We start from the raw sequence: 27756 nt of genomic DNA, 5'->3' as shown, positions 1-27756 counted from the left end.
CCTGTTAGGGGTGGAGCCAGGGTCCCTGTTAGGGGTGGAGCCAGGGTCCCTGTTAGGGGGTAGAGCCAGGGTCCCTATTAGGGGGCGGAGCCAGGGTCCCTGTTAGGGGTGGAACCAGGGTCCCTGTTAGGGGGCGGAGCCAGGGTCCCTGTTAGGGGCGGAGCCAGGGTCCCTGTTAGGGGGCGGAGCCAGGGTCCCTGTTAGGGGGTGGAGCCAGGGTCCCTGTTAGGGGGTGGAGCCAGGGTCCCTGTTAGGGGTGGAGCCAGGGTCCCTGAGTATGTTTCTTTCTTCCTGGAGTTCTGGTCCCACCTCTGCGGACACCAACACCACAAAGGTGAGTGCTGGAACAGAAGACAGCAGCACTGTGCAGGTGCAAGCAGCTCAGCTAGGAGCAAGACCTGCCAAACTCTTCTCTCTTACCCCAGCCTGAGTCTGCCAGCTAGAAGGAGGCTCACAGTTCACAGCATGGTCCCCCCAAGTAGTCACCATGTTTTCTTCTTTTAATAACAAATACTCTGTGTATCCTAGGAACTGAATGTGAAAGCTTCTTGCCTCCCTGGTCCTCAGCCTAACAGAAATAGTTGGTCAATTCAAACACATATTCAGCCCCTGCCACAGGCTGGGTGCTGTGCTGGGTACTGAGCATACGTGCCCTGGTGAACAACAGTGGCGACCCAGTGCCTACCCCCTGGGAGCTGGTGCTTTATCAGAGAAGTGGGCGGCGGCTTTGTCATGGCTCATGTCCTGGTGCTGAGGAGAAGGGCAGGATGCCAGGGCAGCAGCGTGTGTTAGGACGCTGACCCAGGCCTTGCATTGCCTGCTGTACTAATTAGTACTGCTGCAGAAAAAGTTTGCCAAAACTTAGCAGCTTCAAACAGTTTCTGGGGGTCAGGAACCTGGGTGCAGCTTTACTGGGTCCTCTACTTAAGGTCTCTCATGAGGCTGTGACCTAGCTGTCATCAGGCTGGGGCTCGTCAATGTGCTTGACTGCAGAAGGACCTGCTCCCAAGCACACATGGTTGTGGGCAGAATTCAGCACCTCAAGAGCTGTTGGAATGAGGAACTTCACATCTTTGCTGGCTTTTGGCGAGAGGCTACCCTCAATACCTCACCACAGGGCCTCTCCGGTATGGCTGCAGGCTTTATCCAAGCCAGCAAGCTAGAGCGTCTGCTAGCAGATTAGAAGTCACGATTTTTTCTAACCTAGTCATGAGTGTGAAATCCCATCGTCATTGCCATATTCTGTTGGTTAGAAGTGAGTCATGAGGTCTAGCCACACTCAATGGGAAGATACTACAGGGTGTGAATACCAAGAACCAGGGATCACTGAGGACCGTCCTAGGAGTCAGCCACCTCCCATTCTGCACCTGATCCTCAGGAAATGGGCCTGGGCTTTGCAGCCAGGAGAGTAGCTTCCAGCTTGATCCCAGCTCTAGTGGCAGAGGAAGTGTGTTTATGTGCATATTTTCTGTGTAAGTTACTGACATAGCAGCTGTTTCATTTCTTCTTAAACATTTATAAAAATAAGTAACAATAGGAATTTCTTCTTTTTCGAAGCCCATGACCCATGGCCTATCTGAAATGGCTGGCGCGTTTCCCATCTCAGCCAGAAAGGATGATAAATACTGTGTGTTTAGGTCACTCTTGAAGAAACAAACACTCTGAGCCCAAGTTCCATTAGTCTAACGGGATCCTGGGCCATTAGCCCTGTTCTGTGACCTTGCACTTCTGTAAGCAGGAGATTTTGGGGGTTGCTGGCTGCAAGTTGGATTGGTCCAAGTTGTTCTTTTCCTTCTATAAATTGGCTTGGAGAGGGGAAATACCACTTTTATTTTTAGTTTTAGGTTCACATTCAGTCTTTACTTCTATAATTGATCCAAAGTAGAGGGTTTGAAAATGTTGGAATTTTAAGCAAAGTCAAATCACTTTTAAATTTCCAGAGAAGGATTCAAGTGGCAAGTCCATTTTTTTTTTTTTTTTTTCTGGAGGAGAACAGAGGAATAATGGAAACAAGTGGACGGGATGGTTCATATGGCCAAAGAAGCCAGCCAAGAATTCATGTTCCAGTTTCCTCTCTGTAAGAGATCATGACAATTTAAAACTAGCTTGATGCATTCCTATGCTTAATTGGGCCAGTTAATTAAAAAGAAGCCACCAATTGCAAGCAGAATTTTTCTTTATTTAATCCCATTCGTAAGTGGTAAAGACTATTCTTTTCAAACGCACCTCACATTAGCCTCCTGCCTCTTCATTTGTGAGACAGTTGATAGTGTTTGTCTCTTAATTCAGAGGCAGTTATAGCCCCCATTAAATGTGAAAAATGCATGGAAGGTGCTGGCACCTCCAACCTAGTTGCATTCCTCTTTTATTCAAGGGACATTTGGAGTGGGGTCATGTACCATCTGTTAAGGATTTTACAGTGTCTATGTTTGGGGTTTGATTCTGTGTGTAGTCTTAATGCAATGCCCAGAAACAACCCACCACAGGAATGGTTCATTTTCCCATTCTGTGATGATGAGTCCAAAGGGAAGGAGAACTCAGCTCGGTGAAGAATTCAAACTCGATTTTGACCCAAACCCCTGGAGTCTTGGAACCTGGCTAGTTCTTTTCTTCATCTGCTTATATAAACGGATTTTTTAAACAACCCGTTGGACTGGTCAAATGATTCAGTTATGACGATAAACTAGGAAAGGAAGCAGGCTTTTAATGAAATGGATTCTGTTATAGGCAGTCACTCATGGGGACACAGAGGAATAGCAGGGCTGAACATTTGGGCAGGAATCCTGGTTTCATCAGTTTCACTCTGTCTGCAGAGTGTGTGAGGGGGCCTGAGGGTGGTGCACAGCTTTCACCCGCTGAGTGTCTGGGAGGTGTACCGGGGTCATGGTGGCAGGAACACAGGCATTGGAACCCCAGCCCTGTCACTTACTGCTCTGTAAACTAGGACAAGAAACTTAACCTCTCTGTGCCTTATTTTCTCATCGGTAAAATGGGGGAAGATAGTCCTACCTCCAGGGTAGTGAGAGTTAAATGACTTAATATTTGTAGTAACGTGTTTAAACAGTGCTTGACAAATGGAAAATATGTAACCATTATTATGATTAGGTATCAGTTATTACTAATAATAACAATAAACTGATCACTCATTTACTCACTCCCCAGAGTTGCAAACCACATAACCAAGTTTTGGTCAACAGTGGACCCCATATATGATGGTGGCCCCATAAAGTTATAATCCCGTGTTTTCATTGTGCCTTTTCTATGCTTCAATACATAAATTCTAACTCTTATGTTACAACTGCTCACAGGATTCCTGCGGTACAGGCTGACAGCATAGGAGCAGTAGGCTGTACCTCGCCACCTAGGTGTGTAGGGGGCTGTGCCATCTGGGTTTCTGTGAACACTCTATGACATTCACATAATGACATCACCTACTGACGCATTTCTCAGAACATATATATCCCTGCTGTTAAGTGACGCCTGGCTGTATTTATTGAACACCCTTGATGTGCTAGATGCAAGCTGTACATAGGAGAGGAAAATCCATCCCGTTTGCTCTCATGGAGCCTCTGTCTAGTTGAGGGAGTGGGGCCAGGCTTCATGTAAATGACTGAGCTGGGGCAGCCCCTCAGAGCTATCTCTGGGTGAGGCTTCTCCCATCCACCCATCATTGGACAGGACCACCTGTGGAGGCTTAACCTTGGTTGCCGCTGGTGGTCTCTTCAGCTGAGGCTCGTTCCCAGGAGGGACTGGGCTGTGAGTTATTAGCAGGATGGCTCCCCAGTTTTGCAAAGCTCTGTAAATAGGAAGGACCCGGTATTTGTGGATGCCTAAGCCTGGATGCACCTCATTCACCTACTTCCACATCAGAGGAAGCAGGATGCCCGCCCTAGGGCAAAAGCCAGCACACACAGAAGGGAGCTGAGCCGGATTCATGCCTTCGAACCGCAGCGGAACTTTGACTTGAGAATCTCTCTTGCTATTCAGGCAGCACCGGAAGCCCTTCTCCAAACAGCTCAACTTCCCCCAGCCCCTAGAAGCACTGATTGAAAGCCCTGGATGTGTTCTCAATCAGAAGAGAGCCTGGCACTGGGAATGTCATGCGATGTTTTCTCTAGAACAGATTTGCACAAGGATTAAAACGCAGGCTGTTCCTAGCACTGAGGGATTCATTATTGATTTAAACCATCTCAAAGGGAAATTAGGAGAACGCCTCTGTGGAGAAGAGACGGAATGAGGAGAAAGCCGTGGGGGTGTAGAGGTTGCAGCAATAGCCACGGATCGATTTCTCTTTCTCACCTCTCCCTCCAGCTCTCACTCTTTCCTTTTCTCTAAGATTTTGGAAGATTAAGAATTACAAGGGTCCTTGTGAGGACTACTGTAGTGCAGTGTCTTTATTGAAGCTGCCTATTGATTCCTGGTGGGTTCAGGCATTTTGCTTCCCAGAAGCTGCCTGTTGACACACCTTGATATGGGCCCTGGAAGCGGCAGGAGGTCACTTTAATAGGACTGAGCTGTTGAGCCACCTGAGGTCAAGGGGGTTGGCCTCGATCACAGAGCGGGGAGGGAGAGCTGGCAGCACCCAGGCCAGAAGGACAGCTCGGGTCTTTGTGAAGGGGTTCTCTGAAGACTGTTCAGGAGGGACTGCCTGGTGAGGCGCCACATCTTGTTATTGGTGGGAGAAAAACCACCAAGCTGAAAACTCCGAAGTGTTGAACACTGTTTATGTTTTGGGGAAATGTTTGTGAAGTCCTTGGCAGTCCTGTGTATTCCCACACGATTGTTTGGAAAGGACGGTTCCGAGCAGGAGGAACACTGTAGGGAAAAAGAGCTCCGTTGTGTCTGTATCTGCAGAGATCCTAAGGTGAGATGTGTGCCCGCTGGGCTGGGATCAGGGAGGGCACTTAGAAACGACCCTGGGGCAGCCACAGTTCAGGGACCTGTCTCACCCGGAGTTCTGGGCTGCTTAGTGAGGTTGATGCTGTTGAAGGAGGGGGTGGCAGCACATGTCACATACTGGCCCCGCCCCGGTGTGCAGTGGCCATTGCCCTGCAGTGAGGGGCCCACACCCTGCGCCTGGCTTTATAACCAGGGGTAGCCCGCCAATCCTCAGTGCACCCCAGTTTTCTTGCTTGTAGAAACATCTGCCATGAGAGTCACTGGTGAATCACGAGAAGGTGCTTTGTAAACCACGCCAGGCTCGGAGATGTCAGGGATGCTTGGTGTCGCCTCTGAGAAGTGCTGCCTCCCAGTCTGTGAACAGTTACCGGGGCCCTGTGATTGGATGCTCTGGAAGGAACAAAGAGGGGCTGGGAACCCCACTCATGCACAAGGAACCTAGGGCCTGGTAGGAAATAGAATGGCCCCAACAAACAGGGCACCTGTCATTCATTTGGGCGTTTTTAGGTCCAAACATGGATGTTTGTAACTGGCAGAAAATGAGCCTCACCAGTGTCACCCCTGTGTTCAGTCTAAGGTGACCTTGGACATTCCCTCCAGATCAGCTGGCCTGGCCAGTCCTGTCTCATCCAGCCTCCTGATGAGACAGTCACAGTTTGTGATTCAGTGGAACAAAAGGGCTCCATCTCAGCTACATTAAATGGCCTTTTTTTCCTGGTAGGAAAAAAAAATATAATCATTATTGATGGCACCATATCACAGGCTGGGAATTATTGATCAGTGATTTAAATTCAGATGCCAGCAAATGGAGAATAACAAGGCCAGGTGCCCTGGCTCCCTCTCATTACAACCCTCACGTGGCCACAGCACTGCAAGATGTTGTTGAGGGTGAATTGGAGGACATGAGTGTGTCCCCATCTCGGGTCCTCCTGCCTGAGGAAATGTGGCCGTTCCGGTAACTGTCATTGAGGAGCCAGCTGGGGGGTTGGGGGGTGTTTGAGGAGCATGGGGAGGTGGGGCCAGCGTCACCGGGGTGAGCCAGCCCAGGGATGGTCACCTGCTCCCAGCCGCCTGCAACTTCAGCACCAGCTTGGGATCTTTTCTCAAAGGTGGCCCTCTGAGAAGTCCCATGCGTGGAGCAGTAACTGGAGGACATGTCAGAGCTCAAGGCCACCAAGCGCCTGCCCTTGTCTGAGCTGAAGCTGAGATTGAAGCTTGTGCGTTTGGGTGCCTTTTGAGCTGGGTGATCTCAGTGACTTCTGACATGAGTCCCTGTGGGAACTGCTGTGTTAGAACCAGCAGTCGCTCATCAGGGTGATGAAAACATCTTGGGACTGGGGAGTGGTGGTGTTCACACAGCTGTGTGGTGTATACTAAAAACTGGTGAATTGTTCACATTAAATGGGTGGATGCTACGGTACGTGGATCATTTCTCAATATAAAAACGATAGGAACAAAAATACAAAAGGAGGAGGAACCCACTATGGAGAGAGGTTTTCCCAAACTAGTGGCCTTGGAGCCAGGTCCTGCAGAGTTCTCCACATAGAGGCCAGGCCGATGAACAACCACATCATCACTTAGGAACTGGAACCGTCAAACTCTAATGAGCTATTGCAATCACCAAGGAATATTAGCTTTTCCAAGAGATACAAGATCCTGCAGTGTGTTCCGGCTTCATGATAGATGCCTGAATTCCCTTTTGCTGTTGCTGTCACTTTTCTAGATGCCCGATGTGATGTTCCGTAAACACATTTGCTGTTCCTGACCGTGGCATTGGAGTTCCTCACGTTTATCCTAAGTGTTTATTTGCCACTCTATTACATTTGTAATTGTTTATCAGTCTCCTGTGACTTATTAAGTAGTTCTGGAGTAGAATTGACTTTCTCTTCCAAATCACTGTGCACCTAAAATAATAAAAACACCTAAACAAACAAAACCCGAAACTATCAGTGCAGACGGCCAGCACCCACTCTAGTCAGCCGTGGATTCGTCTCCTTGCCTAAGCTCGGAGGGCAGGGGCCACATCCAGCTGGGTGAGCGGCTTTGGGGTCAGGCAGGCCTGGGTTGGTTTGGGTCCCAGCCCTGCCCTGGAGCTTCCTGGGCTGCGTGACCATGGGCAAACTCCTTAACCTCTCTAGTGTCAGCCTTCTCCCCCAATAAAATGTGGTGGCCCACATCTCATTATGGGGTTGTGAAGATAGACGCAGAGCATGCATGCAGCACCCTGTACAGGGCATGGTGGTGGTGGCCCTCCCTACCCCCCAGCATCCACATCAGGAGTGGAAACTGAGAACATTGCAGGTACTAAACCCGGAAAGCAATCACACAGAGCCCTGTCAGGAGGAGCCGCAGCAGCTCCCGCTTTAATAGTGATCAACTCACCAACCTCTGCTCGCTGGCTCAGAACAGCACCCTGTAAGTGTCCCTGAATGAATTCAGCAGTGGTCTTGGGTAATCATCCAGATTTTACATAGTAGGGCCTTGCCCACTGCTGGCCTCTCCTTTGTCCCTTGGGGAGAGACATGGTCACTTTCAGAGGCACTGGATTGATGGAGCCCTATGCCCCCTAACATACATTTCCCATCCCACCGCTCCTCCAGGGGTCCCAGGACCCCTGCACTGCACAGGAAAGGGGCTGAGCAGTACCCCATGAGCACAGGCCCAGTGTGAGGGGCCGCGCCGACAGCCTTCTAAAATAACCGCAGCACAGAAGGCCTGGAATGCATTTGGACTTATATTTGGAATTGTCGTTGGAAACAGTCCTGGCCAAATGTAATACCCATCTGTTCGGGATGGTTTGAGAGTAAGAAAATGAGGTGGCTCAGCTGGAGGGGGCTGGGCAGCCCTGAAACTCAGGGCTGGGAGGGTATCAGGTCCCCTGGCCCCCACGCTATCCTGGAGCCCTCCTTCCCTCCAGCCTAGGCTGCTCCTGCCTTCTAGGACGATCCCCTCGTGTTAGCCTGCCCTGACTGGAGGTATTTCCCCTTGCCTGCAACCAGGCTTTCTTCCCAAACCTTCTGCCCGCTGGTCAGTCCTTCAGGAGTTCGGGACTGGGCTCCTTCCTGCTGAGTTTTTGCATCTCCAGGGAGAGCAGCCAGGTTTGGTGCCCAGCACTGAAAGCAAGCGTCCGCTGAGGCCGTGAGCTGCCTGTCGCCTGGCTCCACCCTCCCACATTCCTCATGCCGTGCCTCTGTTAATGCATCCTGGGGTTGCATCCGTGCCCCTGCAGTTCTGTGATGATTCGTCGTGAGCTGTGTGTTTTCCATTCCACTGGTCTCCTTCCCCCACTTCCTCATGGGATAGTGGATTTTGAAGACTAAAAGGTAGACATTTCAGTTTGTTTCTGTACGTTTCATCTTGTTCCACAGTGTGCCTGTCCGGCCTTTTGACGTCCAGTGGATACTTGTTCTTGATATGTTTGCTGTTCTCAGCATTTTCTGAGTGGCTTTAACCTATCCGAGTGGCTTTCCCCCACCCAAGATTATTAACTCACTCTTTTCCCCTGGAGAGTAGTCAAGGGGGAAATGATAGCTTTGTTACTTGAAGACAATCTTAGGAAGCATTCGCTTAATTCTTGGGGAGAACCCACACAGTGCTCCCCCGTCACAGTGCTCCCCCGTCTCAGTGCTCCCCCGTCTCAGTGCTCCCCTGAGTGCTCCCCTGAAGGGAAGTGCTCCTGTCCGCATTTGCCTTCCTTCATGCTTCCTTCTGGGAAACGTGGCCACACGGCCCCAGTCCTCCCCTACCCTCAGGGCCACTGTTCCAGGGTCTCAGGGTGGCAGAGAGGTGTTGGCAAAAATAACTCCTTGGAGTAATTGGTCTTCCTTAGAATTGGGGTTTAAAATCTGTCTGGTTTCCTAGGGCAGTCATAATAAATCACCACAAACTTGGCTTCTTAAAACAACAGAAATGTAGTCTCTTACGATTCTGGAGGCCAGAAGTCCTAAATCAAGATGTCTGCAGGGTTGGTTCCCTCTGGTGGCCCTAAGGGATAAAAGCCATCCCCTGCTCCCAGCTCTTGGTGGCCTCCAGCAGTCCTTGGCGTTCCTTGGCTCATAGACACCGCGCTCCAGGCTCTGTCTCCGTCTTTCTGTGGTGCTGTCTGTCCTCTCCTCTTTTTATAAGGACACCTGCCATTGGATTTGGGACCACTGTAAATCGAGGAGGATCTCGTCTTAAGATCCTGCACTTAATGACATCTGCAAAGACCCTATTTCCAAGAAACGTCACATTCACAGGGGCTGGGCTTCAGACTTGGACATAATTCTTTGGTGTCCACTATCCATCCAACTACGGAATCCAGATGGTGGCCATGGCTTGTGGTGAATCTAGTCCCTGTTCAGATGTCTGTGACACAGCAGGATGCCAGGGACCCAGCGTAGTTTCTCGCAGTGGGGTTCGAGGGGCTCCCAAAGCCCACTGCCAATTCTCTGAGCAGATCCAAAGTACCCAGAGGTGACTGAGAGGCCAAAGGAATCTCTTTTCATCCAGCCGAGGAAGGAGCGTGGCCTGGCTCTCAAAGGCTGTACATGTGACTCACAGGACGTGAGTTCACTTTAACCCACCTCAAACAGATGAAAATCAGCCGTTTCACCTGCTAGGGGTGGGCTTGCCTGGTTGGAACAGTAGGTATGTCCCAGTTTTTCCTAGGGATTACTTCTTGATCTCTGAAGAATTGTATGGAATCAGCAGATTCCTCATGAAGTGACTTTGTATTTAAAATCAAGACAAGCTTAGGTGCATTTGTTTATTTATGAGCCAAATATCTGCAAGAAATGTTATTACCACAAAGAAAATTCTCAGTATGGAAACCTTCAGCCAATGTTTGGGTTTGTGTGAGGTAATTTATGTGATGGAATTCCAGTTCCACCAAACAATTTGGGTAGTTCTGTGGGCATCTTTGGTAAAAACTGGGCTTCGAATTCTTTTAACGTGGGATTTTATGACAGTTTCAGAAGCATCTGTTACTTTTCATTGACGTAGTTTCTTGGGCTGAGCCATAATATTGACAGGACTCATAGGAAATATGTGAGCCAGGAAGGGTACCCCTCAGACCAGTTGCCACCTGGCACCCCTCAGTGCACACAGCCAAACCTTGCTTGAAGGTTCACACGTGTCTGATTTTGGCATATATTGACCAGCCATTTAGGTCATAGTAACCATGAGCGACCCTATGGCGACAGATGCCGTGTTTCAGTTTTGATGTGTCTTCTAATTCTGAAGAAGGAAAATAGCACAGGTGATGTTGGGGACACCAGTAATAAGCTGATGTGGTGTTGTCTTGGGGAATATTCTCAGGCGAGTGTGGATCTGGGGAAATCTACTCAGTGGCCACCAAGCCCCTTTGCTGACTGTCCCTTTGGACAGTTTGGCTGGCCAGGCTGTGGTAGATGGAACACTCCTGTTCTGGTGGGTGTTTTGATTCTAGGAACTCTGTGGGTAGATCTCCAACCGCTCAAGGCTTCCAATAGGTGTCCTCTGTGGACACTGGCCGTGGATGAATTCTAGAGGGCTGTGTCAGAGGCACCCGATGTGCCAAGGCGGGCTACGGAGGTGGATAGCTTCTGGGCCTGTCCCTAAGAAATGCTGCTCCTCATATCATGACCTCAGTTAGAGGAGAGGGCAGTGGAGAAGGCGCATTTGCAACAGACCCTGCTATAAGGGAGCACAGTTTTTGCAGGATAGTGTGTGGCTGAAGGTCTGGGAGCGTTTGGAAGTATGGATGGCGGCTGGGCATGGTGGCTCACGCCTGTAATCCCAGCACTTTGGGAGGCTGAGGTGGGTGGATCACCTGAGGTCTGGAGTTCGAGACCAGCCTGGCCAACACAGTGAAACCCTGTCCCTACTAAAAATACAAAAAATCAGCTGGGTGTGATGGCGGGCGCCTATAATTCCAGCTACTCAGGAGGCTGAAGCAGGAGAATTGCTTGAACCCGGGAGGCGGAGGTTGCAGTGAGCCGAGATTGCGCCATTCCACTCCAACCTGGGCAACAAAAGCGAAACTCCGCTTCAAAAAAAAAAAAAAAAAAACGAAGACGGAAATATGGATGTCAGATACCTGGATGCGTGGGTGCAGAATGAGAGTCACAGAATTGCCTTCCCTGGAAAGAGGGGAAGCCAGGTTGGAGAAGTTGAAGGAATAGAAAGTATAGAGCTTTGAGGAGAGAGAAGTGTGACCCTGTAGAGCCACGTAGGCCACGTTTTTCATAAGCCCAGTTTCACCCTTGGCCCAGAGATGCAGGTGTGTGTGCAAGAAGAGAGTGGGACATATGGCAGGAAGGTTGAAAACAGACAAAAAGGGCTGCAAGGAGAGATAGAGGAGAAAAAAGAGTAGGAAACTCACACCCTGAATGTTCTGTTGAAGATAAAAACACCTCTTTTTTTTTTTTTTGAGAGAGGTTCTCACTCCCATTGCCCAGGCTGGAGTGCAATGGCATGATCACGGCTCACTGCAGCCTCAACTTCCTGGGCTTAGGTCATTCTCCCACCTCAGTCTCCAGAATAGCTGGACTACAGGCACGCACCACCACGCCTGGCTAATTTTTTGTATTTTTAATAGAGACAAGGTTTCACTATGTTGCCTGGGCTGGACTTGAACTCCTAGGTTCAAGTGATCCTCCCACCTCGGCCTCCTAAAGTGCTGGGATTACAGGCATGAGCCACTGTGCCTGGCCCTGACATTTATTAAAATGGCAATGCAGGCCTTCTTCAGGACCATTGTGGTAGGTATAGGGACTGCCATGACAGTTTTTCAGTAGAGGAGAGAGACTCCGAATACAACTAGGAAAAGTAGGGATTTTAAAGCCGAGGCAGGTGGATCAGTTGAGGTCAGGAGTTCAGGACCAGCCTGGCCAACATGGTGAAACCCCATCTCTATGAAAAATACAAAAAAATTAGCCAGGTTTGGTGGGCAGGCGCCTGTAGTCCCAACTACTCGGGAGGCTGAAGCAGGAGAATCGCTTGAACCCAGGAGGCGGATGTTGCAGTGAGCTGAGATCACGCCACTGTACTCCAGCCTGGGGGACAGAGTGAAACACTGTCTCAAAAAAAAAAAAAAAAAAGAAATGCCAAGGAGCAGGGCGAGGGGGTTGGTGGCTAGAAAATTACTAAGGGGAAACATCAAGGGGGAAGGGGTGGGGATTCTGGCTAAACCAACCCGATGGGATTCTTGCTGGAGACAGGCCAGGTGGCCAGGCATCTCCTGGGGGTGGTGGACTAGGAACCTGATCAGATAAGAAGGGTGGTCAGTTAACCAAGGATGGGGGATTCTGGCTAAACCAGCATAGCAGTGTCAACAAACAATATTTTGACAAATTTAGTTTAGAGATCTCACTGGTGTTTATTAGCATGGTCCATGAACAGGGCAGCATCCCATTCCTGTAATACGAAGGTGCTCCTGTGGGCCCAGCCAGGTTCTGGCTTTATAGGCAGAAACGGGCTGAAGAAGCAAAAACAGGCAACGGAGAGTGGATTGTTCATTTCAGAGTGACTTTCCTTCTAGGGTTAAAGCAAAGGGGACGTCTGACTGGTTGCTGTGTATCCCCTGGTTTTTTGGAAACTGGCCCATTCCGAGTTCAGTTCAATTACGTGGCACCTAGCACACATGACTCTGTTCTGGCCTGTGGGGGCCTATTGCAGAAGCTCAGTCCAGAACAGTAGCCTCTCATACATTTTATTTAACAGCAGGATTCTTGCTAAAATAGGGTGGTGCAGAGATGGACCTGGAGGTAAAAAAGTTGAGGTCTAGTTGGGAGGAGGATACAGAGGAGCCTGAAGTGGGTCAAGGAAGACGATCAGTTCCCATGTGGCAGCATTCTGCCATACGTGTGCGTGGTGTCTAGGAACAGATCTGTGTCCATGGGTAAACGTGTAAGTCTGCAGGTATTCCTGTGCATATGTGGGGGTGCTTTTACATCGTGTTAAAAACAAGGTCCCTACCAACCTAGAAAGATACATCTCATCATTTTTTTTTTCAATGTCAGGAATGCGTATGCAAAGGAGTGGGAATTTCATGCGGAATTGTAATATTGTGAGAGCAACAGATGCTCTTATTTTTGTTCCCTTCAGTAGAGGAGAGAGGAATGAGAAGGTGCATAAAATTTTCATGGCTTCTCTTTGCTAGTGTACCATTTTTGTAATCTGGTATTATTTGAAGCTCCCTGTTACTGTGAAAACAGAGGTTGCCTGAGATGATAGAACAAGCAACACCATAAAAGCGGCCGGTGGTTTGTGTGGGGCCAGTATAGACATGTCTGGGTCTGGAAGAGCTTAGGTGGCCACGAGAAGGGCAGGAGCTCGGAGGGATGAGGGAGGTGGCTCATCTGCAAGGGAAAGAAGAAGGGTGGTTGTGCTTCAATCAGGAAAACTAGATAATGTAATTGTACACTGATTTTCATTGTTGCCCAAATGGTGTGATTGCACATTCATGGGTGGTAAAAATATGCATTTATTTTATTCACAGGTTGTACTCAGACTATCTCTACTTTGCAAGTTCGAATAAATCCGCGGACGACTTCCATGAGAAAGTGACAGAAGCACTGCAGCTGTTTGAAAATTGCATGCTTGATTATTCACTGCGCGCCTGCGTCTACAACAACACCCTCAACAACGCCATGCCTGTGCGTACCCCCCGAGCTGGCCCCTGGCAGAAGGAGCTGGTTTGTTGTTATTATGCAAGCGGCATTGTGGGTTTGCGTTTCAGCATAGGAACAGAGAGAAGCGTTTTAATGTGCAAATGCTGTTCCCCATTATTCATGGATGTAAAAGCTGAAAACTGATGGGCTCTTGGTCTAGCTCCCTGCCTTCTTCCCTGCTGGTCACCTGCCACCTCCCCCTCCTCCCTCAGCAGGAGGATGAGGGTGCGTTTAGGAAGATTACCATTTAGCAAGACACCCGGCAATTAGAATCGGCAGACACGAGGACACCCAACTCTCAAATTGCCTTAAGAGCATTCTCTTGAGCGGTGGATTGTTTTGTTGGTTTAAAAAATTACCCATCAATGATTTTCAATGCTTCTTTGACAGAGTCTCAATTGAAAAACATTTTCTGTTGATTCCTCAATCGTATCTCTTGTTCTTCCTTCAGAACTATGTCTGTAAATTTCTAGCCTTTTTGAATGCAAAAAAGCTGTTATTGGTGAATTCAGCACCTTTTAGCCCCGGGATAGTTTTCCATGCTGGGCTCCCTGGGCTGGCTGTGTACTTCAACAGCAGGGCTTATGCAGCGAGCATTGCTGCTGCGTGTTCCAGAGTGGCTTTACAAGCCTTGCTCTGCTCAGCGTCTCGCGTAGCAAGGCACCAACAGGCCTGCTGTGGAGTCTTGGAAGCCCCCAGGTGGTGGGACTTCAGGCCAAGAGGCTCTGCCCCCTCTTTCTTACTACAGAGGCTGTGGGATCTGGGAGGCAGCATGCAGGGGCAGCAGGTGGGATTCCAGGCTGCCCTGTTGGACTTTGTAGTTTGGCAAGGAAGATGCCACAGGGACACAGGTAACCCCAGAGCCTGCTCTGGTGCCAGGTAGGAGGAGTACACTTTGGAACCAGCCATTGGTGTGGGTCAGGTTTCCAGCTTGGCCATTTGCTGGCTCTGTGACTCTAGGCAGTTGTCTCAGCCTTTCTGAGACTCAGTTGCTTTGTCATACAATGGGGTAATAATGCTGCTGTACCAGGCTGTTGTGATGGGTCTGTCTTGCATTCCTGCGTTCATTCTTGCCACTATGTCCCCTGCATGACGCTGGGTCCTGGGGCCACAGCAATGCCAGGACAGTTGTGGTCCTTGCCTTCCTGTGCAGCTGGCGGGGAGAGAAGATGGAGGCTGGGCAGGGAGCTCTGGCCACCAGAGAACCACCTGAGAACAGGGCTTCAGGCAGGTTCTTAGGAGAGGGAATGTCTGTGCTGAGGCCTGAAGAGTTGGCCAGGGAACTGAGAGCAGCGCGTGCCGAGGCACAGCGGTCAGCACCACCTACCATACAGAACGCAGCCAGCCGCCTGGTGTGGGAGATGGGGGGCACTGAGGCAGGGGGCTTGGGTGCATGGCACGTGGGGCCGCACCACCTGGTCTAGCCTCAGAAGAAGTCTAGACATCACCCTGAGAGAGATGGGACCCCTCAGAGGGTTTTAAGCAGAAGATAGTGTAGGAGTGGAAAAGGAGTATCTCACTACTATGTTCATGGCTGAGGCACCTATAATAAAAGACGCGAGAAAGCACACATACTTGTTTAACGTAAGTTTCATGTAACCCGGGAGGGAGCCTTCATAAGGAAACGGAGACCCTTCATAAGGAAATGGAGACCCGGAGAAACGGGAAACCTGTGCGTGTTTGTGCTTGGGTTTGATGAAGAGAGCAGTCGGGGAGAGGGCCATGATTGTCAAAGGGGGAATGACTCAATGGCTCTGTGGCCACCGTCACAGGGGACACAGGGTCTCGGAGAAACTCTATTTGTGTGTGGCTTGACCAGCACAGCTTGTCGACCCGGCTTCATGACCCAGAACCGCTCTCAGCTGTGACTCTTGGCCCTGGACCCCTATGGAGTGAGTCTGAGAGAGCAGGCAGGGCAGCCCACCCCATCCTCAAGGCAGCTCCCTGAGGGCGGTCTCAGGGCTGGGGCTGGCAGGAGGAAAGGGGCGCTGGCATGATGCCTCAAGGTGGGGTTGTGGTTTCTTCCAGCACTGATCATGATGCTGAGCAGAGAGGGGTGCCCAGTGTGCTGACAGACACGAATCAAGTTGCAGCTGTGACTCAGGCCAGGCCCATTTCGTGCCACATCTACACTTTCCTGGTGCAGGTGGCTCTTCCATCCTGCAGGCCTCGCATGGAGGACCTTCAGTCCTGGCATAAACAGTAATAGCAGCAGCTCAGAGCCAGGGCTATTGTGGGTCAAATGCCGAGGTTGGCACACAAATCGGGGAACGTGCTCGCGGACTGGGTTTCCCCATCATCCTACCATGCCTGATTCAATCCACCCACGAGTCCTTTTCCCTCTTTTTCCCAGTATTTCTAGAGAGCTCCACTGTTCTACCCTCTGCTATTGCCCTGATTCAGCCACTGGCCCTTTCATTGCAACCTCCACCTGCACAGCTTCCCTCTCTCTGGGAGACAGCCCCTCCCCAGACCCCTTCTCACCTTAATCCATTGCACCAGGCATCTTTCTAAGATGCTGAACTGCCATCACTATTGATGGGGTTCAAGGCACACTGCCCCCAAATATAACAGCTTGGCATTTGAGAAAACAGCAGAAGCAGAAAGGCCATTCTTGCCTCCTTGTCCCCTCCTCTGAAGCTGGCCATGAAATGCTCAGAGCAGAGGTGCCCTCCCTGTACATCCTAATCTCTGAAGATCCGGGGGCACAGAGGCGAATCTGAACAGACAGGCCTGGCTGTGTCTCCCCCAGTGCATGACCATGAGATAATTTCCCTTTACAGGGATTCGTGGCTCCGAGCTCACTTCTTTGACTGGCACTCATGCTCTCACTTAATCAGCCAATATTTATAAATGCAAAGCAAAGAGAGGAAATTCCCCAGCATTATTAAATGATATAATTGGAATCCTAAACAACTGTAATTACAAACAAAATGTGTGACATCGTCAGGAGACTGTCTCCAGGTGAATTTAAAGCATGGCTGGGGGATTTGCCTACTTTAGTGTGGGAAGCAAGGGTGCACCTTTGTCCCCCGAGGGTCAGGGGGTGCAGGACCCCTCCAGGAATGAATCTTGAGGGAAAAGTCCAAGGAAAATCCAAGAGGAACCAAATAGGAGTGTTGTCCCATCTTTGATAGGGGCCTCCTTTCAGGGAAGGAAGAGCTTGGTGCACGGCCTTCAAGGCTTGTCTGAGGCCAGCACCCTGACTGAGGGAGGGATGAGGAGGAGGAAGGCATTGGTGGTTCCCGGCCCCAGCTGGCCAGGTGACCCAGTTTGCCTGGCTCCCTTCTCTGCCCAAGTGCCTCCTGGTAGACAAGAGCCACCAGGTGGAGCCTGCCGAGGAGGCTGTGTGTGCTGGTCAGAGTACGGATGGGAAGTGATGGATTCAGCCAGTGTAGACTCAGCACCAACCTGGCACTACACCTTAACACAGGCCCTCCCATGCCTGGGGCTTCCTACTGGGAAAACTGAGGCTCAGGGAGGCAGCCTTCCTCTGGAGTCACAGCCAGTAAACAGAGGATCTAGGACCCAAATCTAGGCCTTTTAACCCAGCTTCCCCTAGATGTGTGTTTGGCCTCAACATTTCCCCAACAATCTGATCTTCAGTGGTTGCTACTCTGCACCCATGGCATGGCAGGCCCTGGTCCAAGGGAGAAGGTGCAGGACGGTGCTGTGACCAGTCGTGTGCTTGGAATGAGGCCTGTGTCTCCACCTTGGCGTTTCTACCACATTGTGCCTTTTGAAACTTTCTCCTCTTGGTGATCCTGCGTGACTCTCAAAACAAACCCGATAGGTGGGTGGGAAGACAGGAGTCAGTCATTGTCACTGTCAGCAGATGAGGACAGTGAGGGGCAAGGTATCCGGCTAATGTGGTCGTAGAAGGTGCCAGAGCCCTCCCCTGCAGGCCCTGGGACCACTGAGTTCTCTCTGCAGGAGACTGCCTGAAAAGGACTGGGAAAAGTGGGGCAGGTGTGGGCTTTGCACTGGGGACTCCTAGGAGGAAGCGGCTTAAGCTGGGCTGGGTTTAGATGGGCAGGGAGAGGCAGGGCAGGGGGTACTCCTGACCCAAGGCACAGTTTATTTTAATAGCTTTAAATAGTGTTTCTTGCTGCAGAAGAGCTAATATCTAATATGCACGTGTAGTCTGCTTGCTACCGGGCACTTTGTACCATGCAGAGCGTGCCGACTCCCATCCAGTGCCCTGGGGGCAAGCCCTTGGATAGTTTCTCCCACACAGAAGGGAGGGTGTGCCCCTGCCCTCCTGCTGCAGGTCAGCACTCCGACCGTGAACTGGAGAGCACAGCTGAAACTGAGCCATAAGTTCATGGGCGCCATCGTGATCCTCCCTGTGTTGTGTATGCTTGAATCTTCGTGATAAAAGGTTTCTAAAACTCCATCTGTGGGATCTAACCTTTGTTCATTACTGCCAGCCCCTGTCCCAAGCCCTTTCAATGCATCGCCTCATTAGAGATCCCCTGAAATCCATCCCTGTTTTACAGATGGGAAGACTGAGGCTCACAGAGGTTAGTTCTCCCATCCATAGCTGGTATCAGGCAGGCTCAAGGTTCAATCCTGGATCTGCTGGCGTTTGACACTCAGGGAGTTTTTGCCTTCCCTAGCTGGCTCCTAAAAGCAAAGGGTTTTGCTGGCAGGAGGCCTGGGCTTTTATGTTCAATTTTGCGTTTTGCTGAGGATGACAAGTCAGTAGCTTAGCAGGTGCCTCTGCTCAGAGGAGATCCCCAGGGGCAGGCTCAGTGGACAGGAGGGGTGCAGCAGTAACAGATTGTCCCTTAATCTTCAGTCCCTGGAGAACTCACACACCAGAGAAAGAGCCAGGCAATCAGAAACCCTCCTTATATAGGTGAATTTTCATTTCTGGGAGGAGAAGCCGGTTTCCCTCCAGATGTGAATCCCAGCCCGGCCACAGCCCTGGGAGGGCAGCTTTGTAAGGCACCCCGGGCCCCGGCACACCCTGCTGGAGTCATTCACCGCCTTCCTGTGGCACCTGGATACAGGGGCAGCACAGACCCCTCTGCCTCTGGCCAGCCCCCGCCACTGTTCTGCAGCACACCCTACCCTGGGGGTTGCTCAGAGGGGCCAGTGAGCCTGCCTCAGAGCAGGGTCCCGAGAAGCCTGGTGCCTGGATGAGCAGCAGCCACAGCCCCTGGGAACTTGTCAGAAATGCAAACGCTCTGCCAGTCCCAGACTTCCTGAATCAGAAACTCTGGGGACGGGGCCATGGTGTGTTTCTCAGGCCCTCCAGGTGGGTGTTTGTGGGGTCCGGTTGGAGAGCCACCAGGGCTCTTGTCACCACTCCCTCCTTCGTGCCCTCTGGGGTGGGGGAGACTTGCTCCAGGGCTTGCTTTACTCTGACTGTCTTCTCTCTCCACCCACTCCTTTTCTCCATTGTGTGCATCACAAGGTGATCTGTTTCTTTACCAGTTGAGCTCTGTCTCCATGAGATTGCAGCCTCCCTGAGGCCAGGGCCACTTCTGTTAGCAGCAAATCACCATTGCCTAGCAGGGTGCCTGGCACATGGTGGCACGAGCTCAGCTTATTTGCCAAATGAATGAATGGGGACTAGTGGGGAGGCTGGCTGGGGACTCCCAACTGAAATCCCTAGTAGGGGACGGAGAGGCTCGGCCAGGTACCTGTCTGGGGAGAAGGGGGGACTGGGACTGTGCTCAGCTCAGCCTTGGCTCTCGATGGGGATTGCTCTTCCCTGGGGCCCTGCATGGGGGACAAGCTCCACAAGCACAGGTGACCTGGCTTCAGGTCCTGGCTCCAAGGGTATTGGCCACTGACCCTGAGTAGCCCCCTGCCCTGCCCTGCACCTCCGTGTTTCTGTCGGTGAATCAGCTGGCACGGTTAACTTCAAAGGCTTCTTGCAGCTCTGATGTTTTCTAATTTTAAGCACATTGGGCACTTGCCCTAAATACCCTTTTTATTTTTGTTCTATTTTGATTCTCTGTCCTATACCGGGAAAAGGTGAGGGGAAAAAAAATCTGCTGGGGGCTGTCTTTGTCCTGTCTTCATGGTGCATATGGTTGCAGTAGTGATACTGCCTGCACCAGAAACTGTCACTTCAGGTGACCACACTCCCCCTGCCTGGCAAGGGGGCTGGGGGTTGGGGTGGGAATTGAGGGGCCTTTGGGGCAGATAGATCAGAGGGAAGGCACAAAGCGGGAGGGGAGCTAGCCCCGGGAGAAGCGGCCGAGCGCCAGGAGGCCTTCCCCGCCTGCAGCCCCTGCGGTTTCCTCTTTTCCTCCGCTTCCTGGCTCAGCCCTGCCTGCTGAGGAGGACTGTGCTGCGGTGCAGGCCTGTGTCCACCTGAGACAGCACAGGGGGCTCTCATGAGGATGGACACAAACAAGGTTTCAGAGAACTATCTGTCAGGTGCAGGTGCCCAGCCAGGTGCTCGGACATACCACAGCTGCTCTAAAACACCCCAGCCTGCCACAAACACCTGGCTGCTTTCCTTCTGGAAAGTTCTCCTGTTGAAAGGCACGTTCTCTGGAAAAGAAAAACCTCATCAGACTGGTCTCCTCTACGAGGCACGGCCTACAAGCCTGCCAGGGAGACAACTGAAAAGCCCTGGGAGGCGGGTGACTTAACAGCGAGTTGGTCTCGTCATGATTCGTCTGCGTTGGAGGCGACAACGCATGTTTATTTCTGAGACCGGCACGTTCTCATTTTCTCTTTAGTTTCGGCCCAGCTTGAGGTCTTTTTTCTGAGCTGGCATGTGAGGTAGCAACAAAGTGTGGGTTGGAAACAGCTAATGAATTTTGAAGGCAACTTATCCACTCTAATTGCTTTTCTTCCTCTCCATCCTCCTCCGTGGTTAGAAAAATAATGAAATGGGAAAAGAATAGTTAGCATCTATACATATTTTGCCCAATCTTTCATTGTCTTATTGTTAACACTGTATTCAGCAGTTGCACCTGAGAACCATGTTGAGGGCCAGAGTGCAGGCTTTGCAAGGAGGGAATGGTGGAGAAGCCACAGTCCCTGCCCTCAAGGTCAAGGTCCAGGTCAAGTTGGGCAGGAAAGGAAATGTGACATGAGAGTGTCTGCCTAAAAAATGGGAACTCCAGAGAGGAGCCTGGGGAGCCAGGAAGTGCTGCATGTATGAGAGGATGAGCTGGAAGTTTAAGCCAGGCCCAGGACTTTCTACACATAGAAAGCCATGGAGGCTTTAAGCAGGGCTGGCTGTGGCCAGATCACTGCTTTGGAAAGCCCATGCTGGTGGCAGGGTGCATATGACAGTGCAGAGACCAGGGGAAGGAGGACCAGCCAGGAGGCTGTATCAGCTTCAGGCAGGTGTAGATGGGGCATAAACAAAGGGAGTGGTGTGAACTGGGGAGAGGTGGGAGATGAGAAGTTCTGGGCAGACACAGATAGGCAGAGCAGGGTCCCTGGGCACTTGGAGAAGGGGCAAGGGGAGAAGCCCTGGAGAAGGGGGCCTCACAGCAAAAGGGGATGAGGCTGTTTTTTTCTGGAAGCTTTGCTAAGAGTTTAGGGTGAACTGTGGAGTTAGAGGAAACTGTTCCTAAGACTGCTCTCACTTCTGACACCAGTTGCAAGTTCAGGAGAGATATTCTCCAACCCACCTTCAGGTTTAGTAATTTTCCAGAAGGATTCTCAGAACACACTGGAGGCTATTACACTATTGGTTATGATTTATTACAGGGAAAGGATGAAGATTAAAATCAGCCAAGGGAGAGGAAGTGCAGGGGGCAGACTCCAGGAGGGGCCCAAATGCGGAGCTCTGAGTCCTCCTCTCCCTGTGGAGTCATGGACGGTGTTAGTGCCACTGGCCATGGTATGTGGCAATCCTCGTGGAGTATTGCCAGGCCAAGCCTTGGGGGTCCAGGCCTTTTACTAGGGCTCCGTTACATGCAGATCCTGTGGCTGACCTTTAGTCTCCAGTCCTACCAGAGTCAGAACTGATACCATGTGGCCCAAGGCCCCATCATCAATCTCAGTGTTAGCCTGCCTATGACCAAAGCCCTCAGGCCAACCAAGACACTTCTGTCAGGCAGGACGTCCAGGGGCCCAGACATCACCCCCAGGAGCCGAGGGAAAGGCCCGAGTTCTCTCTGAGTAGAGTTAAATCTTCACCACACGGCTTGCAGTAAGGCACGAGAGAAGGAACAGAAGGGTGAAGACCCGGGAAATGGGTACTGGAAAGTAGAAAGGACTTAAATAGGAACATCCTCCTGTGTACTTGGTTCAGTAATGATTAGATGCTGAATTACACACACCCTCACAGTCAAGGATGTTCCTCTGGCATCAGGCATTTGGCTCTTCACTCATCTAGGTTGTCTTTGGGGTGTCTGTGGTTGATTTTTCACATCCCGTTGTGTGCTGGGCATAGAGATCACACTGGGAACAGAGAAACAGCCAGGATATTGTGCAAGGAACATGTACACCATTGGTGGCCACAACCTTGACCTCTTCCCTGCACTTCAGTCCTTACCTGTGAAATGGAGGCATGGAGCTACCCACAGGGTGTTGTGAGGATTAAATGCAACCCCTAATATAGGAATTCTTTGCACATGTAGCACAAAACCCCCCATAAAGAAGCAAGAACACCGTGTGTTAAAATCCAGCTTCTGAAAGTAACTTTGCTAGGATAACTCTTTTGTGGTACAGTGAAATGCCATACCACTTTGGAAAAGTGCCCTATGGTGTTGGGGCAACTGTTCCTGAAATAATGCCCTTCTTCTGTGGTCCTAGGTGAGGCTCCAGGTCGGGCTCTATGCTGTGTACCTTCTGGACTGGCTCAGCGTTTTTGACAAGCAACAGTTTCTCATTCTTCGCCTGGAAGATCATGCATCCAACGTCAAGTACACCATGCACAAGGTCTTCCAGTTTCTGAACCTAGGTATGAGTGTGGTGCTTAGATTGACGGGGCAAAGCATGAGCTCCGTGGACTTGTTCTGGGAGTCCTCTGGGGCAAATGCACACCTGGTCAGCTGGGTGGGAATGGGCTGAGCTGGGAGGCCTGGGGATGTCCTTCAGGAGGCCTGTTAAGTACCATTTATTGAGCACTAGCTGTACATAGGTCATTGTGCACAGTATGGTGAGGGATTCTCTGGAGAGAAGGAGATGGTTTCCCTTCTGGGAGCTTATGGTCTAGTGAAGGGAGAGGAGGAAGCCATAGCTCACCTAACTGAATGACAGGTAGGATGCCGTGGGGAAGGTCAGCACTGTCACGTAAGGTACGTGCTGATGGTTTGGGATCCCAGCTACTGCAGGGATGAGGAAGCCTTCATGGAAGGAAAGGGCCTGAGAGCTGAGCTCTGTAGGACCAACAAGATGTCACCGGGGGGCTGGAGCAGAGGACATGGGGCTTGGAGGAGGGAACAGACAGATCATTGCATCATCTCTGGTATTCTTGGAAATTCCAGGAGTCAGAGCCTTGTGGCTGAGTTTTGGCTGCTGATCATGGATGCTGGGCCCCTGGGGCATGAGCGCCTGCCCTCAGCCTGTGGATACCAGCACCCCCAGGGGCCTGAGAGTCACTTTGTGGTGACAGGCCACACTGCTGACTATGGTGATGGCTGGCAGAGGCATGTGCTGGCGGAGCGAGTGCTGCCCATGTGGACGGGGCACCGAGGGATGGCTTGAAAGGCTGAGCAGGCTCGAACAAGCCGCCCTCCTTCCCAGAACGCCTCCTGCAGCCCTGACTAATGGTCTTGCCTGGGAACTTGGTTAATTGAGTATTTCTGGAAATATATCTGCCTGCCACTGGGACTTGGGCCTCTTTGATCATTTGATTTTGTTTCTCCTTTTTTTGGAGTTTGATGAGTTCTTTCCCTTCCAAGGCTTAGAATCATCTTTCTTTGATTTGACCACATGTTGACTCTGTCCCATTAATGAGCTTGTCTTTTGTCCCCAAGATGGATAGTAAGGCCAATTCTGTATTTCATATGGCCCTAGGATGCTGGGACATGCTTTTTCTGTCTATGGGCTAAGGACTTTGGCCAGATCCCAAGAGCCCCCGGTAAAGAGGCTTGAGCAGTGATGGGTTACACCAAGAAGCTGTGGCCCAGAGGGCGGGGCGTTGGGGTCGCAGCCCCTGCTGTTCTGTTTTCAGGGCCTCTCACTCCAGAGGGCGGGGCGTGTGGGTGACTGACAGCCCCTGCCGGCCTTTTCCAGGGCCTCTCCTCACTCCAGAGGGCGGGGCGTGGCGGTGACTGACAACCTCTGCCAGCCTGTTCCAGGGCCTCGCCTCACTCCAGAGGGCGGGGCGTGGGGGTGACTGACAGCCCTTGCCGGCAGGCCTCTGCTCGCTGATCTCCTTGCTGCAGATGGAGGTTCAGCCAGTGGGGGCCCTGGGCACAGGTGGCCTCCTCCCAGCCCTCCTCCCTATGGCCACTTCACAGCAAGACGCACAGGGTGAAACTGTGCAGGCCCAGGGACCTTGGCATGAGCAGCCTGAAGTAGAAACGATGATGGCGGAATTCCAGAGGGCTGCTGAGCAGGAAAACCGAAACCCATGGGCTGTGCTCGGCAGGCCGCACGTTCCTCCAAGGATGGGCTGACACCCGTGGAGAGCAGCCCACCAAGGGCAATTGGAAGGGAATCCTTGAGGTCAGCCTTAGACGCTGTATCATCATTAAATGCCAGCTGGGCTCCCCCGAGGGTGGGCATCCTGCACCCGCCGCAGAATTTCTTTGCAATTTCCTGATGGTGTTTCCACCTGCCTCCCTCAGTGCTTCCAAAATGGATCCAGCCAAAGAATTTTAATCCCTAAATACATTCTCTTAAAGGAAACTCCTGTCTGAATACGAAGCATAGCTGGGATTTTTGCAAAGTCCCTTTTACTTCCTGCCATGCCTCCTGCCTTACGGGACTCGTCTTCTTTTATTCTAGGGCCCTTAAGTGAGAAGCAGGAGGCTTTGATGACCAAGAGCCCCGCATCCAATGCACGGCGTCCCGAGGACCGGAACCTGGGGCCCATGTGGCCCATCACACAGAAGATTCTGCGGGATTTCTACAGGCCCTTCAACGCTAGGCTGGCGCAGGTCCTCGCGGATGAGGCGTTTGCGTGGAAGACGACGTGAGAGCTGAATTGTTGCTGCACGTGCTGGGCCCGCCAATGCCGTCATCATCAGGATTTTACAAATCTCTTTGCGGGGAACTGTTTCACTCATGGTGTGGAAAACCCCAGGACTCTGCCACTCTAGGCACACATGAATTATAACCATTTTGGAATTGCCTTTGTGATGTTCGAGAGCTCAGCAATGGACCCCTCACAGAGCTCCTCTATCCGAGGCCATTGGAGACCCCAGTTTCTCAAGAATTCAGCTCTGCTCTGAGCGTCCTGGAGCTTGGGGATGCAGCCAGCTGGCCTGCACTGGGTGTGGAGAGAACACCTAGGGAAGGCAGCCCGGCCCTGCCCGCCTCCGCCTTCTGGAGATCCTCTGGGTTCTGAGTCAGCAAGCCAGAGGTCATGCCACAGGCCTGGCTGGAACTTACACTTCACGTTCCCTTTTTTTCCCCCTAGAGATGGGGTCTCGCCGTGTTGCACAGACTGTCTGTATTCAATGGCTATCTTCACAGGTGTGATCATACCACATTCACTTCTGAAACACTCTTGTTGCGATCGCTAACCTCACTGGGACAGAGAACCGCAGTCTTTCGAGAATGGAGGCTCTTCATTTTTTTTTTCTCCTTTACTCCAAACTCAGCCCTCCAGTTTCTTCAGATGTAAACCCTGTTAACGTCACTGTTTCCAAAAGGAAAAAAATAAGTCAGTTTTTGGCAGCACCTTCATCTTTCTGACCTCCTCCTATTCTGTCCTTGTGGACTTATGTTTAACATAGAAAATGAATGCATTTAAAACAAAACCACTTTCTGCATTTAACCAGTCCTGGCTCTCTCTCTGCTGCCTCTTTATACGTTTTCTCAAGAACTTCAGTTTATAATTGGAAGGGAAATTTTTGCTGTTAATGCCAGAATGAGCAACCTCAAGGAATTGAACACTTCATGGAAGATCTAGGTAATTCAAGCCCTCATCAGGTTTACAAGATCATCAGAGAAACAGAGGATTTTAATTTTTAGTTCTGGCCGGCTACAGGCTCCATTTCTCTGCCTTCCCATTGGAAATAGTTTATTTCCACATTCTCCACTGCGTGTGGTCAAAGTTCCTCACCCAGCAAGGGACTATAGATACTCGTGTCCCAATTCCAAAACACAATGCACAAGCTGAACTTGGGCTGAACGTGGCGTGTTGAGATTTGGAATGAGGTTTCTAAGAGCCGTGTTCTTCATGGAATTTTCCAGGCTACTTGGCAGCTTGGTTTACCGATGGATGGGCTAGAGATCTTGTCGTTTTCTTGGAAGTCACAGGGAAGATTGAAGAGAACGCTTGAGCATCCTTGGCAACAGCCCAGGTGGGACCTGGATGAAGCTTTGCACTCAAGTATTGTCAAGGGAAGCTTCCTGTGAACCAAAGTTCTCAGGCCAAGGTCTCGCCCACCAAAGCCAGAAAGTGCAAGCACCCATCTACCCAGCTCTAACTTGTATGTGTGAGACAGACCAGGCTTCGGGGGTAGGAGGACCTGCAGTTGCTCAGCCGTCCCCTCCTGGTGGTGGTGTCTTTCTGCCATCAGAGAAGGGACACACAGCCCGTTTGAAGGTGTGCAGAGGGCTCTGAGCGCCAGGATGGCCGGGGCTGTTTTTGCTACTGAAGGAGCGTGTGTCCTGAACTCCCACTTGCAGGGACAGTCCCCACCTTCTCTATAGCCGGCACTGGGAGCAGCCGCCAGCAGGGAAATCTGGCCTGAGCACAAGGATGCTTTAGGGAGAGATCACTTCAGTGTGTGTGTATATTTATTTGCAGTACAGTGTGCGTGCGTGTGTGTGTGTGTACGCGCACGTGTGGGTGAGTGCGTCTTCTGAGTGGGTTCTGTTCAGTTGCTAATGAGGCTCCTCCGCTCTGGACACAACCCTTTTATAGATTAATTTCTCTGCCAATTAACTTGTCATTTTCAGTACATATTTTACTATTCCACACCAACCATAATTACAACAAGGGATTTTTCTTATGCACTCCTATGCATGTGAATAACATGTGGTGTAATTCTGCTTCTTACAGAAGTATTACTGAAGGTATTATTTCCAATATTATTTGGTTTATTATGCGGCTCTTTTTTATATATGCAGTCCCATCCCTTCTGTGCCACTCAATGCCATCCAGACGTGGTTTTTCCCTCCAGGGGCCTTTCTCCAGAGGGCACTTCGGCTGCCTCTGCTTCCTCTCGTTCGAGGCCCGGCTCTTGCTGACAGAATAGGTTCCGTTCTGGGCGGTGGTTCTCAAGCCTGCCATTCAAAACCAAAGCAAATTGGAGCATTTCTCACAACATGGTATTGAAGTTCCTTTTTGTTCTCAAAAGCTGTGACCGTGTTAAATTGTACTCCCTTAGTCCTGTAAGGTATGTTAAGTGAATCGCAGTTACGCTGTACTTTTATTAATATTTAACATAATTAAAGATGGACCCATAAGAGTGACGCCTGTGGATTGCGTGCTCTTCCTCTGCAGCCAAGCTCTTCCTGGTGCATGAGTGAATCGCAGTGGTTTAGTGTGGGACCTGCTCGAGTTGTGCAGGCTCTGTGTAAAGAGGAGTTACAGCTGTGCTGGCTGCTGAGAGACGAGGTGTGATTGTGCGAGCAACAGGCAGAAGAAAACTTAAGACCAGAGAGAAAAGGATTCAGATGTTAGCAGGGACTCCCTGTGCGAGTCCTGTTGGGGTGTGAGTCAGGGTGGGAGGTCTGGCCCAGCCACAGTCAGGCCTAGCGTTGTCTTCAGACCTTCAAATTTGAAGGTTAAGTGACCACAGGCCTCATTCCGGTGGCCTGCCTGGCCCCTGGCAGCTGTGAGTTTGAGACCCCTGGTGTCTCTGGCACATGTCCTTATTGCTGAAGGCAAGCCCGCAGAAGGAGGTGGTGTGCACTCAGGTGGGGCAGCCAGGACAAAAGACCACAAACAACGGAAACTGATTTTCTCAGTCTGGAGGCCAGAGACCTGAGATCAAGGTGCCGCAGGGCTGGTTTCTCCGGGGATCTCTGTCCTTGGCTTGCTGATGGCTGATTCTCTCTGTGTGTTCATGTGGCCACACACACACACCCCTGCTGCCTCTTCCTCTCCTTATAAGGACACCAGTCGGAGTGGATGAAGGCGTGCTCTGACAGCCTCATCTTAACCTCATCATCT

At 51.1% G+C, this 27756-nt stretch overlaps 1 protein-coding gene across 6 annotated transcripts in view; it reads left to right on the top strand.

Annotated features, from left to right (window-relative positions):
* CHST15 (carbohydrate sulfotransferase 15) overlaps nucleotides 1-27053 on the top strand; it is an 86252-nt gene extending 59199 nt beyond the window's left edge. For 4 of the 6 annotated variants that reach the window (XM_003312814.6, XM_009459440.5, XM_521649.8 and 1 more), the window contains exons 6-8: nucleotides 13361-13517; nucleotides 22272-22419; nucleotides 24414-27053. In XM_003312814.6, the coding sequence (XP_003312862.1) occupies nucleotides 13361-13517; nucleotides 22272-22419; nucleotides 24414-24604 (496 nt within the window). In that variant the 3' untranslated portion in view covers nucleotides 24605-27053. Of the gene's footprint in view, nucleotides 1-13360; nucleotides 13518-22271; nucleotides 22420-22945 lie in introns of all 6 variants that reach the window. The other 2 variants (XM_054659953.2, XM_063782242.1) reach the window with 1 other exon arrangement.
* Nucleotides 27054-27756: the final 703 nt, after the last annotated feature.

This window comes from Pan troglodytes, chromosome 8, assembly GCF_028858775.2.
Source record: "Pan troglodytes isolate AG18354 chromosome 8, NHGRI_mPanTro3-v2.0_pri, whole genome shotgun sequence".
NCBI lineage: Eukaryota > Metazoa > Chordata > Mammalia > Primates > Hominidae > Pan > Pan troglodytes.
The sequence above is the reverse complement of the archived record's forward strand: the minus strand, read 5'-3'. Positions and strand labels throughout refer to the sequence as shown.